This window comes from Artemia franciscana, chromosome 9, assembly GCF_032884065.1.
Source record: "Artemia franciscana chromosome 9, ASM3288406v1, whole genome shotgun sequence".
Classification (NCBI taxonomy): Eukaryota; Metazoa; Arthropoda; class Branchiopoda; order Anostraca; family Artemiidae; genus Artemia; species Artemia franciscana.
The window spans coordinates 34883305-34900057 of NC_088871.1; the positions used below are offsets into that span (position 1 = coordinate 34883305).

At 33.5% G+C, this 16753-nt stretch overlaps 1 protein-coding gene across 1 annotated transcript in view; it reads left to right on the forward strand.

The window, feature by feature from the left end:
* LOC136031327 (endophilin-A-like) overlaps nucleotides 1-312 on the forward strand; it is a gene marked incomplete in the record, with an annotated part of 91456 nt that extends 91144 nt beyond the window's left edge. The window contains 1 exon segment of the mRNA XM_065710809.1: nucleotides 1-312. Coding sequence (XP_065566881.1) covers nucleotides 1-67 — 67 coding nt within the window.
* Between the last annotated feature and the right edge of the window lie 16441 nt (nucleotides 313-16753).

The following is a 16753-nucleotide window of genomic DNA, read 5'->3' on the forward strand; positions in this document are numbered from 1 at the left end:
TAGTATTGATGGTAGAACAGGGTATTTCCCTTTTACTTACGTCCAGATTATTGTTCCACTCCCATAGGCTCAATCTTATAATGTTTAATCCCTCTCCCTGGAAACCCAATGTTGTTTCTGATATTTCACTTAATGTTGAATTAATAAAATGTCAGTATTATTATTAATAGCTTTATAATCATGACTCTTTCTTTTAAGAATTCCAAATAAACAAGATAAATTTTGAATTTAATTTGCCTCATAGACGTAATCAGGATTAAATTATGTGGAGGGTTAGATCATTGCCGTAACTATAATTATGTAAAGATTGTATTAAAAATGGTATTTTAAAGCCAAGCTTTGACAGAAGATGATAATTTTTTTTTAAGTAAAAGTGGCGTCGTGGAGTGAATTCCAGGTAGTTGGCATGATTGAAGAAGAGGCTCTTTAAAGTCTTCATTAAAAATCTATAGAAAAGAAATAAAAGCAATTCGGGCAATGCTTATCTTTGAAGAACAAAGATATTAAATTTTCTGCCGCCTGGAGAACCGAATTTTGTCAATCGGGGAATCGAATTTTTCATTTCTGATCCAAACCTGAGGCGAACCAAATACTTTCCCGCTTATTAATATTTTTTGCCAGATGGAGAACCGAATTTTGCCAATCAGGAAATCGAATTTTTCATTTCTGAGCGAACCAAATACTTTCCCGCTTATTGATATTTTTTGCCAGCTGGAGAACCGAATTTTGCCAGCGGGGAAATCGAATTTTTCATTTCTGATCCAAACATGAAGCGAACAAAATACTTTCCCGCATGTTAATATATTTTCATTATCTGATCGAAACCCGGCAGTGAAATATATATCTTATCAGAAATAAGTTTCAGGACTAAATTATCATACAAGTCAGGGATAGAAATAGCCTAGGATTTTTCCAAAAATTTGTCAGGTTTAATGATTTGTATTAATTTTAGCGATAATTTGTCACCAATAATTGGCTCATGATATAATTTTATTAAAAAAAGCAGATTTTTTAAAGCCCTGGTTTTGCCCCCCCCCCCCCCATTTTGGTACTTATTTCATCAATCATTGGCTCATAGGGCTGATTTTTTGAAGAAAAAAAAAATCGCTGTTTTTTTTTCAAAAAATATATCCATATATCCAGGAATGATATTACACTATTACACAATAAAAAATTAAAAATTGGAGGGTCAGTTGGGACTAGGAGTTGCCTCTCCTCCCTTCTTGCTTAATTTTTTTTTGACTTTCTGTTGAAAAATACCTTTATTTGTGTTTTAAAAAAAAGGTATAAAAAAAATTAAATTTTGTCCCCTAGATTTTTAGAAATAAAAATCAAGTGGCAACATTCTTGTGAAATGGTGAAGCTGCTTGAAATATTGTTTTTTGCTTGATTTAATAAACAGGTGCACTGATATATGTTTTATAAGTTACAAACGAATTTTGTTTTCTCATGAGGTTGGTTTCAAATCAATTTCCATACCGAACATCAAAACTTAAGAAAAATCAGATGCAAAGTTTTAGCGTTGCCTTTAGTAAAGAGCCATAGCGCTTCAATGTATTATTTTATTCCATAACTGCTTCATATGGAACGGGTTGTTGTACAAAGTTTGCAAGGGGCTAATTCGATTGAAAATTGAAAGTTCTAGTGCTCTTTTTAAGAGTCAAAAATGATTGGAGGGTAATCAGTCCCCTTCCCTCACCCATTTTAGCTATTCTCCCACGAAAGACATCTGATATAAATTTTGAGATAGCCATTCTGTTCAAAATGGCACTCGAGGGTTCCGCCTACAAATTTACTGGGTGCTGATCCTTTTCCGTTTAGTTAACCATTTAAACCTATTTAAATGTGCAACAAGGCTGTTTATAGTATTTCATGGGATGTTTAGAGTTCTGGTTTATTTATATTATATTACCGTGTTAATTTGTTTTGATAAATTGGGGCCCTGGGCTTCAGCCCTGTAATTCGGCCCTTTTAAGGATGCTTACAGCAGTCTGAGATAAATAAAATATATATAAATAAGGGTATGATATAATAATGAAAAGGCAATCTGAATCCCTTCCTCCTTCCTGATTACGCCTATGTTTAGCCTTTTAACATTTCTTTATCATAGGCAATAATTTAAATGTTGCTTTTTTCACTTAAATTTCTTTAAGTGTGAAGTTGTTTTTCGTCTTTCAAGTATAATGGCCTCTCTGAATGCCAAGTTGAGATTGTGAATATTTTAATGTTAAATATCCGTATAAGAAATTATGTGCTTTATGGGAAAAGTGTATAAGCTAAAAAGTATATAAGTTTTTCTGACACTTATACACTTTATCTGATACTAAAATCGGTATTCTGACTCGATACCGAATTTGTTTCATGGTCAGGCTCTGTTATGAATGTACGTGTGTCGTTCAATTAATATACACCCAATTTTATTTTTACATTGTCGCCATTGGAATTCAAAAGGTGATAAATTACGAAATATAAGTTTATAGGAGTTTGAAAAAACAAAGAATGGTTTTAGATCATAACCTAACAACCCAGTCATGGAAAAGAGAGGTTTATTTCAGGCTGAGCCTGAGAGCTGAACTGGTACTTATTTAATTCGAAGGAGTTCTAGTCGCTTGGAATAAAGTCTTGGAGTTACAAGCTGTGATTTATGAAAAATCTGATGATTGAAATGCGATTCTAGAGAAATGTTTATGGCATTAACATATTGAAAAGGAAAAGTTTTTGAGCAACTCAATGTGAAGCGATTTTCGAAACTCAAAGTAGCTTAAGTCCGCTCTCTTAATACTACAAGAGTGAGTGGCGGAGCTGAATAATGCAACTTCTATGGGGATTTTTTTTCTAGTTTGAGTTTTGTTCCTAGTAAATTTCGGTGCAAAATTGGAGTATAAACCTCAATTTGACGACAAATCTCAAATTACGCCATTTAATAGTGTGATCAAGTATTGGTATTCTTATTCTGTTTTTGTAATAACTTTTTTGTGTTTTTTTTTTCTACTTTTCTTTTATATATGGTTATGCATGTAATAGTCGCGCAGAAGTTTTATTTTATTTAATTAGTTAATTAGAAAAGAAAACTTTGAAATGTTGTGCTATCGATAATTGAATGGCATAATTTATATACCAGTCCATTTCATATCCATCAGATTACTAATTTTATCATATCTTCTCGTTTTTAACGTTGAGTTAAAAATTTTAAGCAAAACGTCGAATGCCAACTTATAGTTCAGTTATAAAAGTGTGCTTGAAGGTATATTGTCTTGTATTGAAGTAATCGATGTTTATTTTTATGCTTAATGGTACCCGATTCTCGCTCTTAATTTTATACAAACATGTAAAAACAAAATTGGGTGTATTGTTCTTGTATGTTTTGGAGTCAGATGATTTCGATAAATTTTGGTTAAAAATTATGATTGACACTATGTATCTCGGACTGTTTGATTTTTGTTTCAGCTTGCATATAACTCAATGATAAATTTTCCAGTTAGGTTTATGTAACCCTTTTTCCCTTCTTATTTTTAGAGGCCTCTCAACCAATAGTTCTTTTTAAATAACGATAAAATGTCACTGAGACATTTTGAAACACGTAAATCAGGCTTCTTTTAATAAAACGCCATATTTCATGATGATAAGAAACATATCATAAGATATGTACGTTCCAAAAAGTAAGAATTCAAACAATATGTAGAACTACAATGGTTCAGTTTATGCAGAATCCACGTTTCACCTTATTTAAAATTCACGCTAGAAATGCAAATAAATGATCCCCATCTCTTCCAGATTAGATTTTCACGTTAAGCTTTTGTTGTTATTGTTGCAGATTAATCACCTTATGTAAGCATTTAAAACAATGCTTGCATACCTAATGAATAACAATCACGTTGATAAATCTGGTTTTCTTGTTTTCGGCATTTTAATTTTCTGGTAGTCTGCATTTCAATTAGGCCGTTTGTTGCATCTACGATTGGTACGTTTTGCTATTTATTTTAAGATTCTACTAAAAGTAAGATAAATTGACTCGTCGACTGCAGTCCTAGCACTTAACAGCGTATTTCAAGAAACTGTATCTTCTGGGGAATCTTCCCTAGTTATGGAAAAATTTACTTAACTCAGACTGTGAAGGTTTAAATGGGTAAATTCTATATAAAAATATTTTTTTAATATCTTTCGGGGAAAAGTATAACTGTTATCTAAATCGGTATTAAACTTGTGCCTTTTGACTCAATAATATTTTTCACAGTAAGACTCAGTCTTGAATTTTTGTTTGTTGAAAAATTATATGCAGGCAAAAAATATCAAAAACTAAATAATACACTTTCTAATCTATTTTGCACTACGGCCGTGTTAGTATAAGTTGTTAGTATATAATCAATGTTTTCAGTACAATTTTGTTACTGAGAAATAGGCTAGATTTTTTCCTTTGATATTAAAAGGTGTATAAAAACACCAGAATTAACCTATGTCTTTTATGCTAAGCAAGGCAGAATTTTAAGTCAGGTATAATTGCTGTATGTGTGTTAGCTTTGAAATCTGGTCAGTAAATAATACCTTTCAAGTAGAGTGAATGAATGTGGCTATTCAAACTAAATCACTTTCGTAAATTGTTTAAGGTTTAAAGTTATATATGCCGGAATTTGCCCTATTTACCCACTGATTTGACTGTTCAGTCAAACCCAAGGCTTTCTCCTTTTCAATACGTCCTATTCAAAATTTGGTAACCGCTCGATATATTTTGGTGACTTTATTTTTCTAGTATAACTTTCAACTCTTTTTTCTTTTTCACTTAACGTATTTTGGTCTTATGTCTTCGATTTAAGGCTGATATGAGTCGAAGATAATTCTCGTTTACTTATATAATAAAACGGGATCGAATTTTTTTTGGAGGGAGGGGGTGGCAACGACCGATATTCATACTGGATGGTGGTGAGATTGTAAAAAAAAAGATCAATGTTTGCACTGCTTCAAGACAACCTTTCCCTTTTGACACATTTTGATAAAAATTTTCATTTACCTTCAGGGGGCGGAATTAAGATCTCTGACGAACGCTGTCCATACATTAAAGTTCATACATTGTTTTTAAAAGAGTCAATAGCTGAGAAGCGCTAATATTAGTTTTTGATTAGAAAACAAAATAAAAACCGAATTGGTTTTCATCCAAAATATATAAATCGAACTCGAAATGTTTGTTGTATTTCGAGGCTTGTGGAAAGCGTAAACCTGACTATGCGAATGTATGGGTGTCGCTACGCAGTTACATTCGGCTTGAAGCCAATTATTAACTAGTTTTTTTTAGAAATTTATAGGTCATGTCCATGTAAGCTGGTTCATCTTCCAAATTTTCATTATGGGAAAGGGCTCTGGTAAATTTGGTCGAAATTTTAGGAGGAAATCTGAAAATGCGCATTTTTCTGGTCTTTATTTTTGTGTTTCTTGCTTCTTGCACCAGAAGTCCCTCCTCTGGCATTGCCTCCACCTTAAGTTTTACGGTTTTTCAAAGTAATGTAAACATTTCATTATTCTTTTTTTCATGAAATTTTAGGAGATTTAAGAATGAATGCTGTTTGCTCTTTCTTTTTCTACCGGATTCATTATTTCAGAATTATTACAGATGTACTTAAAATAGTAGTTTAAATAATAATTTACTACTTGTGTGTATTTGTGTACGGTTTTGTCATGTAAAGTTATTGACAGCTTTGTTAGATCTTGAAATGAATTGTTTTCTTTTTCTTTATGCTTAGTATATTTCAATTGTGTTTTTTTGCCATTAAAATAGATCCTTATCACTGTTGTTTTATTCATATAATTAAATGTCTCATTAACCTCATTTGTTATGCTACTGATGTGTAGTTGAGCCGAATAAGAACCCTCAACACTTCTGTTTACCGCCTATTGGCAATAAGACCTTTGCCCTAGCAGAAATCATTAGCGCTATTTAAACGTAGAGGAATTTCCATCAGAAATTAGAAGAGAAAACTAGAAAGAAATGGTTTGCATTGCGCAAATTTTGCAACGTGTAAATGGCAAAAATTTGAAAATTGAAGTATGATTAGTCAGCGGTTAAAAAAAAAATTCTAAAATAAAATCGCAACAAAGGGATATTTACCTTTACCAAACGACTGAAATGGTAATTGCAATGCAACGTTTCTCAACTAAGAATATTTTTTCTGCTTTAAGCAGGGCCGTATCCAGGGTTTTGCTCAGGGGGGGGGGGTTAACAAAAAACGCTATTAAGAAACATGCAAAAAATTTTAATCCATTTTTGTTACGTTTTTACAAGTCGGACAAACATTTCAGGGGTGAGGGGTTCAGACCCTTCCTCCCCTTGATATGGTCTTGGTCTCAAGGAAATAATTTCATTGTGTCTCATTAGGACATATAGATAATAAAAAATAGATAGATCATTTGTAATAGATTACATTATAGGACAATTCCTAAAATACTGGTATTTTGAGCGAGCGCGGCCCCAAAGCACCTGCCGCATGCCTCTACATGGTCAGCTTACCATCAATTTTTAAGCAACGACTTAAAAATTAAACAGCTATTTTTTTTTTAATCCAACTTTCATCAAACGCACATTCTCTAAATTTATGAGCAGCTTTTATAACTTTCAATGAAATTCCTCACGTTTTCCAGTTGCAAGCGAGTAACCGCCGAAGTGGAAAACCATGTCAAAACTAAGAGTTCGGCGGTACTGTGTGTAAATGTCTTTGTTTGTAAATCTAAAGGAGGTTATATAATATATATATATATATATATATATATATATATATATATATATATATATATATATATATTTATATATATATATATATACTACCGGGAGTACGGTGGCTTCGCCTCCGGTCCCCTGCACTCGGTACGTGGCTGGCTTTTCTATATAAATTTTCATTGTGGCTTGTCATCTAACCGCAGACAATTTGAGACAATTTGCTGTCTTTTCATACTAATTCTTTTCAAAGATATTTGATTATTAAAGCAAGTCCGATCATTTTTGCAATTACCAGCCGCCGGGCCCCGGCACGCGGCAGGCTTCTATATGTGAATTCTCATTGTCGTTTGTCTTAGCATATGCGGTTATTGTCTGCGGATAGCCGTGGACGATTTGCTGTCTTTTCAAAGATATTTAATTATTAAAGCAAGTCCGATTTCTTCAAAGCTCATTGTAGAAATCATTTGAGCTACAAAGCTCATTTGTCATTGGCTTCAACCAGGGGTGTAGCTACAATATTTCTATTGGAGGGAGCAAGAGGGGTTAATATTGGAGTAGGTGATATCCAAGCGGTAGTGCAGACAAGTAACTATTTAACAAGCATGCTACTTGATGAATTTAAAAAACATTATGAACCATAAACACATTAAACAATCATAAACACAAGTGCTGGTGCTTGACTTTTACTAAAATTGTCAGTAATGAGCTGCTGCAGGCAACAGTAATATAGGGTAAACACGCTTTCTGGTGGACGAAGGTAAATGTCGCATACACTCGGCTTTTTTCAACCAGATTCACCACTAATGCAACACTGCATACCCTCCTTCACTTCCCCCACGCCCAGAACAAGAGGCTCGATCTCACAATTGAGCCAAGCTCTACTCTAATAGCCACGGGTATCGTGCTATTCATTTGCTCGTAATTTTGAATAGATTTTGACTGTAAGATTTAATTTGTTTTACTAAACTTTTAATATACATGATTTATTGAACTATTATGTATGATTTTTTATTAAATTGATTCGTTTGTGGGTTCGCTGATTTATATTAATAAATAAGCATTGATATTAGCGGGCCAAATAAAGCCGAAACAAAAATCTTAGGCAGCGCAATAGCGCTGTCTAAGACGTCTATGTATAAAAGTTACAAAGAGGAAGGTAGTTTTAGGGCTGTCTTAGGCAGCGCAATAGCGCTGTCTAAGTAGAGATCCAGGATAAATCAAAGTATTACCAGATATTGTGTAACATAATATTGTAACATATTCCTCAGATTTAAATAAAAACCTTATTTTAAATTTGAAAGTATTTGAAAAATCAAGTTAGAATTATTAACTTATCCGTTGGGCATTGTTTGACAAAGAATGTCCAAAAAATCTGAACAATTGTTGACTTCATTGCGGCAGAAACCTAAAATTAATTAAAAATTGCAAGGGATGGCAATTGGAAAAGAGCTGAATCCTAGAGGTTGAAAACTACCTTCCTCTTTGTAACTTTTATACATAGACGCAGTATTATACATGGTGTTATACATAGACGCAGTTTTACATTTATGGGTTAGTATGCTAATCTGGATCAACACTTATTAGGCGTTTCAATTACAAATGAGAGGATTTACAGCTAAATTGGAGTTTTGGTTTAAATATTGGAAGTATAGAAGTTAAACAATTAAATGATTTCTGCAGCGGGTCCCTCTACCAAATTCCATAACCGAATTACAACCGATTTGACCTATCAAACTATAGTACAAACATCGTTATAAAAGGATTAAATCTTTAAATCTTCTTTTTCAATGATTTCTCTTTCATTCAGGAATTCTTATTTTTCAATGATTCCATTTCTGTCCTATTTGCAGATGTAGAGGGTGTATTCATTTCCACTTTTAAAAGTTGTTAAACAAGAAAATCTAATCTTGAACTCATAGATTTTAGGAAGTAAAAGCACCTAGAATATCAGGGAAAAAATTAGCCTCAGCAAATGTGGCGAAACAGAAAGCATAGAACATTTTTCAATTTTTTCATGAACTAGGCCCACATTTTTTCTTGATGACAAGGCTTCAACGGCATTATATTTGGAAAAATATTAATGTGGGACATACTATGAAGCGTGGTGGACCACTACTTTTTTCTCGTTTTCCTTATGTTAAAAGCGAGAGCGGATTAATTTGATACTAAAATAATTCGATACTAAATGACGCTAAAAACGAGCAACAGTTTTAAAGCTACTTAATAAATTGTAGTTTTTTCCAAATTACTGCCCCCCCCCCCTCAATGATGCCCCTGGCCTGAAGTTGTCATGCCTATTTAGCTCAATCAGAAACTGATAACAGAGAAAATTCTTTCGCCCTCGAGGAAACAAAACAACCAACACCATCTAATATTGCGCATTAATATCTGAGTAGATTATACGAATAAAATATCTGCTGTGTTAGTTTCATTTGTTTAATTTTCTACTATTATTTTACCTTATGCCGGACAAAAAGACCCACTTTTACCGGAAAGGTACTCTAATTTTTTTTTTTTTTTTTTTTTTTTTTTTTTTTTTTTTTTTTTTTTTTTTTTTTTTTAATTGGCTTGGTTTCTGTATGTGTTCCTAGTATGACAGTTTATTAAAAAGCGGATTATTAATACTTCGGTTATCATGGACCACGGTTTGCGCTTTACTAGGTTGCAGCTAGCCTACTGTTAAAGCTATGATGTTCAAATGCTTGGTTCGTAATTGTTGTTTTTTTTTTTATCTCAACTGTTCTAAAAATATTTCCCTTATGTTAAGATTTCCATTTTAAAAAACTAAGATTAGAAAGCATGCAACGACAGGTATGGACATGCGGACGTGTTTGGGGGCAGGGGATCAATTTAAAACGATAGGTTATGTGGAAAGTAGTAAAACTTTTTCGTGCACCCACATCCTTGTGTACACGTCTGGTCAAATGTAAGGGCGGAGGTAAAGAAACTGCTTTTTCGAATTGCCATAAACTGCCATGAACTCTATCCTGTAGCAGAAAAGTTCAGGACAGGAGATTTCAGCTCTATTTTGCCTTTGAACTGTGAAGACATAAACTGGGTTTAATATTGCATTTAATCAGACTCAATGGCAAGTGAAATTACTGCGAAGCACTACTTTGGTTTTTGAACGCCGTTAAAATCCCTGCCAAATTAGCAATTATTTAACTAGAAAAAAAAAAATCTAAACTCTAACTTGAGCGAGTAGAAGAAGGGCGTTTACCTAACACAAGCGTCCATGTACCAGCAGGCCCCATAGTGCGGGGAGTTGACTCACTTTTTGGTGAGGGGAACTGCTGCTTCCTTCGTCAATCAGAATTTACTCTTTCTAGGAATTATATTTTCTCCAACAACTATTGTGGTCACATTACGATGGATTTTGTGGCGCTATTGATGAATTGGTGTATGAGTCACCTGTATTGAACTTTTTTCAATGGTAAATTCAGAATAAGATTGATCGTAAATTAACAATGAAAGTTGGCTCAAAGTGGAAGCTCTTAAAGTTGCGATTGATATTTGTAAAGATGTGCTTAACATCAAATTTCTGTAGAAGCGTAGGGGCACACTGCAGACGGCAATTTATATGGTTGACATGTAAACAGATAGACGAGCTAAAGAATTTCAAACACCTCCTTTCGTGGTTTTCAATTCTTTGGATGTGCAGATGCTTCCAAGCAAGCCCAGTACTATCATATTCAAACAGTTCGTGGTAACGAACTGTAAAAAGAATTGGATTTTTATGCTGATTTTAAATATATAAGTTTCATCAAATCTAGTCTTACCCATCAAAAGTTACGAGCCCGAGAAAATTTGCCTTATTTCTGAAAATAAGTGGAAACATCTTTTAAACGTCATAGTATCTTAACGAAAATCACATCATCACATTCAGCATATCAGAGAATCCTACTGTAGAAGTTTCATGCGCCTATCTACTAAAATGTGGTATTTTGTATTTTTTGCCAGAAGACTGATCACGGGGGCGTGTTGGGGGGGGGAGGGGGTTACGTGGGATGATCTTTTCATGGGTAATTTATCACGGGGGAAGAAAAATTCCATGAAGGGGGTGCTGGATTTTCTAGTATTCTTTAAAAACAACAATGAAAAAATAAATATGAAAGTTTTTTTCAACTGGATGTAAGGAGCTGCATTAAAACTTAAAACAGACAGAAATTATTACGCATATGAGGAGGTTCATCTCCTCCTAAATACCTCGCTCTTTACGCTAAAGTATTTTTGTAATTTCAACTATCTATTCTACGACCTTTGTGGTTCAAGGGTCATTCTTAAAGAGTTGGGATAAAATTTAAGCTTTAGTGTAAAGAGCGAGGTATTGACGAGGGGGCGAACCCTCTCATATACGTAATAAAAATATACGAGCATAGAAGCTTGTTACGTAAGTTACGTATATTTATTATTAATAAAAACGTTCGTAAAAAAAAATTAAAAGTTCTAGTTGCCTTTTTAAGTAACCGAAAAATTAGAGGGAAAATAGGCCTCCTACCCCACCCCTTTTATCTCAAAATCGCCCGATCAAAACTATGAGAAAGCCATTTAGCCTAAAAAAAAATTAATATGCAAATTTCTTTTTAGATATTAGATTTTTAGATATTCTTTTTAGATTAAAAAACGTTCAAAAATTAAATAAAAAAAAAGCAAGTCTTTTCAACTGAAAGTAAGGAGTGACATTAAAACTTAAAACGAACAGAAATTACTCTGTATATGAAAGGGGCCGTTCCCTCCTAAATGCCCCAGTTTTTACGCTAAAGTTTTTATTGTTTTAAAAAGTAGAGTTGTGAGAAAGGGTCAAACTTCAGCGTAAAGAGCGGGGCGTTCAGGAGGGAACAGCCCCTTTCATATACGGAGTAGTTTCTGTTCGTTTTAATGTCGCTACCTACTTTCAGTTGAAAAAAACTTAACTAGGATCGAACGAACAGACTGCAAGCTTTTTATTTAATCTCGAGATAGAATAGTTGTGCTAGGACGCTTATCTACCTAGTTGAAAAAACGAGCCCATGCTTAGGGCACGTGATTCGAGACCAATTGTTTGGTCCACTCTTATGCAGCCGAAGCTAATAAGCTCTCTGCTTCTCCTATCTAACATATCAGTATCAGCTAGCTTGCAGTCTATTCGTTCGATCCTAGTTAAGAACGAGTTTCTGGGGATTATATACATTGACAGAGTCTAACGCTCATATTTACTCGAATCTGAACAGATTTTTATGCCCATTTTTCAAAAAAAGATTTTGTTTCAGCCGACCTACCCCCCCCCCTCGAGTCTTCTTTTCGTGATATTTCTATAGCAGCCTTTCATGCAAGGACCATAGTAATAAATCTCGTTAATATTCCCTCGTCATCTATAGCAACACGACATAGCATAACAATTCGACTGCTGAAAACCGGCAAAGCTTTCGGATTGAATGGTTTACCGACCAAGCATCTAAAATAACACTGCTTACCTTTTAAACCACCTTTCTCTTCTGTTTTCTGCAAATTCTGGAGCAATCAAGTCTTTTCTAGTTGGGTGATCTTCTGTCAGACATACGGATACGTTAACTTAACTAGGACTATCTACCAGTACATCAATGATGGATATGCAACCCGTGTGTTCAAATACTCGTGAATTTTATTTTCCTTTTCATTTATTTAATGGTCTATTTTAATTTTGTGAAGAGGATAAAAATGAATCATTATTATTACGACTAAACGTTCAAAATCAAGCACCCAAAAATACAAAACCAAGAAATATTATAACAATTACTTTATTCCGCAATACAGTAAATAAAACACATTGATCTGTATAAATTTTTTACCAATTTCTATCGCAAAGAAATAGCAGTGTACAAAGCTAGCGCTTGCTATGAACTATACTTAATACCACTTTATACAATAACACTGGACACAAAGAAGAAGAAGAAACATAACTTGTGCCGAAGAGCAGTACATATTTACAGTGGCTTTTTACAAATAAATATTTCATTAACAATCGATAATAACATTGTACTACTGCACATATCTAAAGTCGCTAAATTTTTAAAAAGTCAAAAGAAAACAAAATAGTCACGATAGTCGCCAGAAATATATGCTATATAATATAGTCATTTTAAAGGAAACAAAAATCGAAATTGCGAACGAGATCACGTGAAGCGATTTTGAACTTTAACAAAAAAAGAAGTAATTATAATAAAATAAAGCTAATCAAAACGAATGCAGTTTTCTGCAATCCAATGGATGTAACATCCACCTAATTTTTGATTTTTCAACTTCGAATTAAATTGGTAGATTCGACAGGCTAATCTAAAGTTTCATGTTCCATTAATCTTTTTAAGACCATATCTTTGATTTAGCAAAGTGGTACTGAGAACTTTAATGGAAGGTGCAAAAAGCGAAAACAATTGCAAATTGACGAATAATAGTGAACCGATATATTTGAACTTCGATAGATTCTGTCCACGTAAAATCAGCTTTTCAAATGACGATTTGTACCTCAAAACCGTGGATTAGATTATTGCAAATTCAAGAAATTTTGCAACAGTCCAAACCTCAGATTTAATCGAATCATTTCATTTCACCACGCTTCAAAATCATCGTTCATAAATAATTATTAAAATCATCAAATGGAAATAGAGTTATGGGTGTTGTTACCGCCTCTTTCCCAAAGCCGAAAGATGCATGAAATACATAAAAACACTAAAGAATTCAACCAGAGTGAGGTGTGTAAAGAGGTACAATCTTGCCTCCGATAACATATTACCTGAAAACCTCAATAGGCTAACATACGCAGTTTTTATTCTATGAAAATTTACCGCTTTGAATTCAAAACCACTCTGAAAATGAGGTAAAACAAGAAAAAATAGGTATGTTATGTTGAAAAGCTAATATGGTCGTCGAAACGTTCAAATGCGTAAATACAATTCGCTACTATGAAAAACTACGGTCCAAAGATTTAGTTTAACTAAAAAACTCGAATAACAATTTCTTTTAAAGATCATGTATATGAGTGGTGATCTTTGAGAGGAAGGAAATGACAAAATTATTCAATATTTAATCAAAAAGATGAGAAGCTGTACTAACAGGGTATTTATACTTGACAAAACTTCCATAACGAGAGCAACCTCATGAAATAAAATGTAATCACGTCGGTTTTCGTTTAGTTTTACCTGCAACATTCGGTCTTTCATTTCAACGGCATTCATTTCTTGTCGTCAACACTCCGGATAAAATCATTATTTGTGGAATAGGCTATTTTGGAAAGTTGTTTAATAAATAAAAGTGATTTCAATGAGCTGTTTCAATAATTGCTAAATTTGGACGCTTGAACCGAGTTTCTGATTTGTCAACAAGTCTAAAAGAAAAATAGTTAAGTCAGTTCAACATATTCATTGCAATTACATTAGCTGATTTCAATTTGTTTTTCTTTGGATTTCTGAAATCAGCACATCCAGGGTTGAGGAGGGCTTGCGGGTTTGAGGCTTTTCTCAAAATTTTATTTTTGTCCGACTCATAATAGTGTAACAAAAATGTAGGTTTTTTCGTACCCCCACCCCGAACAAATCCTGGATACGACGTTGTCAGCAACCTTAGTTGCACAGCTCATCAAATTCCAAACGATCAACCAGGCATGCAGGGAGCTCCCTTTGGATGGGCCATATCATTTCGGGGGAAGGGGCTCAGGTAAGAAAAAGACGTAAAACTAGGCAAATTAAGTGGAAAATATAAGACTAGCCACCCTCCTATCCATTGATCATATTGAAAAAAATTAACAAATTAATAGTATTTTGTTGGATTAGGGTTACTTTTGGGGGCCACTACTTCGACATAAATTGTTAAATAGTAAATGTGCCCCGAGGAGTCAGAATAAAAAAAAATACAACCTTTTGTTTCTACCGTCATGACAGCAATCAATAGATAGGTATATAGTTCTTAAATAAAGGTTTAAGCTTCGGAATAAAAGCCAGATTTTGAAGATTCGGTATTAAAGCCATGTCCAGTAAAATGTAACTTCTAAGATATAGCCTCCCAATCTCAAATGTCTAAAATTAAGCCACTTACTTTCATTTATAAGTTTGTAAGAACAACAAAGACTTGCAAGAAAAATCTACTATGAAAAGAATATTAATTGTCTGGTAAAAGTTAGAAGATAAATCAAACAAAATCCCGAAAACAAATACTCAACTCAGCACTATCAGCATTCATTCATCATTCCATTTTTCCTCAATACCATCATTGCTTTCAAAACCTTTATTTTTAATTCACAGGACTAAAGACCGATTTTAAGTACAGAACTTTTTTTTAGTGAAAATTAAATTTTCTTTCCATTATTGCCCAAATAAATTATACATGGAATTGTTTGCACCAGTTGTCGATGCTGGCGAGAAACTGGGGGAGATTCCTTCAAGTTAATTCACAGGTGAGGCTAATCTCGTTTAGAATTAATTGGCTACGGTATGATGTTGCTCACGACAGAAATTACCTACTTTCAGAGTTCTATAGATAGTACTATATCTTCTGAGACAATCTAGGAATTAGAATGAAGTCCATGAGTTCATTGATAAATATTTTTTTTAGCAATGTGGAGTTGACAGAGGGAGAGCCTTGTCACTTTAGAAATAACAAGGACAGAACTTTGCTCACTTTAATACTGAATATTTTAATTAAAGCTGATTATTCTCTTGGAATTCGTCGACTAGTTTTTACCTGTCAGAGTCACACGGTTATTATAAATGTAATTTATAGGAAAGAAAAAAGCGAAAAATAGAATAAAGAAGAGGATTGTCAGACAATCAGTAAACAGACAACGCAACTAGCCACAACTCATAACTGATAAAGCGAAATTTTAGAACCGATTTAAAGAAATATTAGAATTGCTCCTGATGAAGTTTAACACTTTGTCCCCAAAATACGCTCCTATGCCCATACCAGCACTTATTATTTAAACCAAGGTTTCAATTATTTAAACCAATCATATTTTTTAGTGTCGTGCCATGTTGATTAGTGAAGTCTAAAAGGCCTAGACATCAGCTTTTCAACCTGTTCCGGTTAAAAATTTAAGTTTATTAAAATTTATATATAGTTGATTTTGTGACTACCGAAAACGGACTGAAAATGCTATAGTATAGTTAAAATAAATACTGCTACCAACAATGGACTGCCGCACATACGCAAGGGGGTTGATAGATGTCTCCCCAGAGGGTTCCCAGTAAATGTTAGGTGTTTTGTATTAATGAAACATTTAGCCTTTCAGCCCTCCCCAGAAAAAAACTGTTCTAACAACTAACCCTAAGCCATGGACCGTGTACCTGTACGCCAGCAGAATATACCCGACTCTTGGAAGTATACAAGCTACAATATAGTAAAAACTAATTTCAATCAGAAAATATAATGTCACTCCATTAAATTCATAAAAAACTGAACAACAGAAACTCAAGTTTAAAAAAATTCTATATCGAAACTCCGAAAATAAAATCGAAAAAATAAGTTAGTACAGAATGATCTGAACACCACTTGACACCAAGCTCAACTATTATTTTCCATTCTTTTGAATTTCTTCTCGAAAGAATAAGATTAAATAAAAATAATGTTTAAAATTTGTCCCCAAATTCAGTCAGTATTGCCAATCAATTTTTTTCTCATTTCGGCCCTTTTCAAGTTTTTATTAAAAATCATCTTGAATAACAATAACGATCATAAAAATAAAACGCTGCCGCACGATCTTTTCAACATCCTTCAAATAACAACCAAACACGAAAAACATTGAGCTACCGGTAAAACTCACAAATGGTCCTTTCCACAAATTCAAATTCGTTGTTGTTGACGGAGCCTGACAATAAGATGCTGCTAATGAAAAAGCTTTCGTTAAAAAGTAAATAAAAAAATAATAAAAACTAGGTTAAAGAGAATATTTACATTTAACAGAATTTCTTTAAAAATATTAATTTAATGAAAAAAAAAAAACATTCTATTTCATGGCAAAACTTGCATGATTGGAACATTCAAAATTTTGTCTAGAAGGCGGGCTGAAACCATGGGGGGAGAGGTTTGGGAAAAAAGACGAAT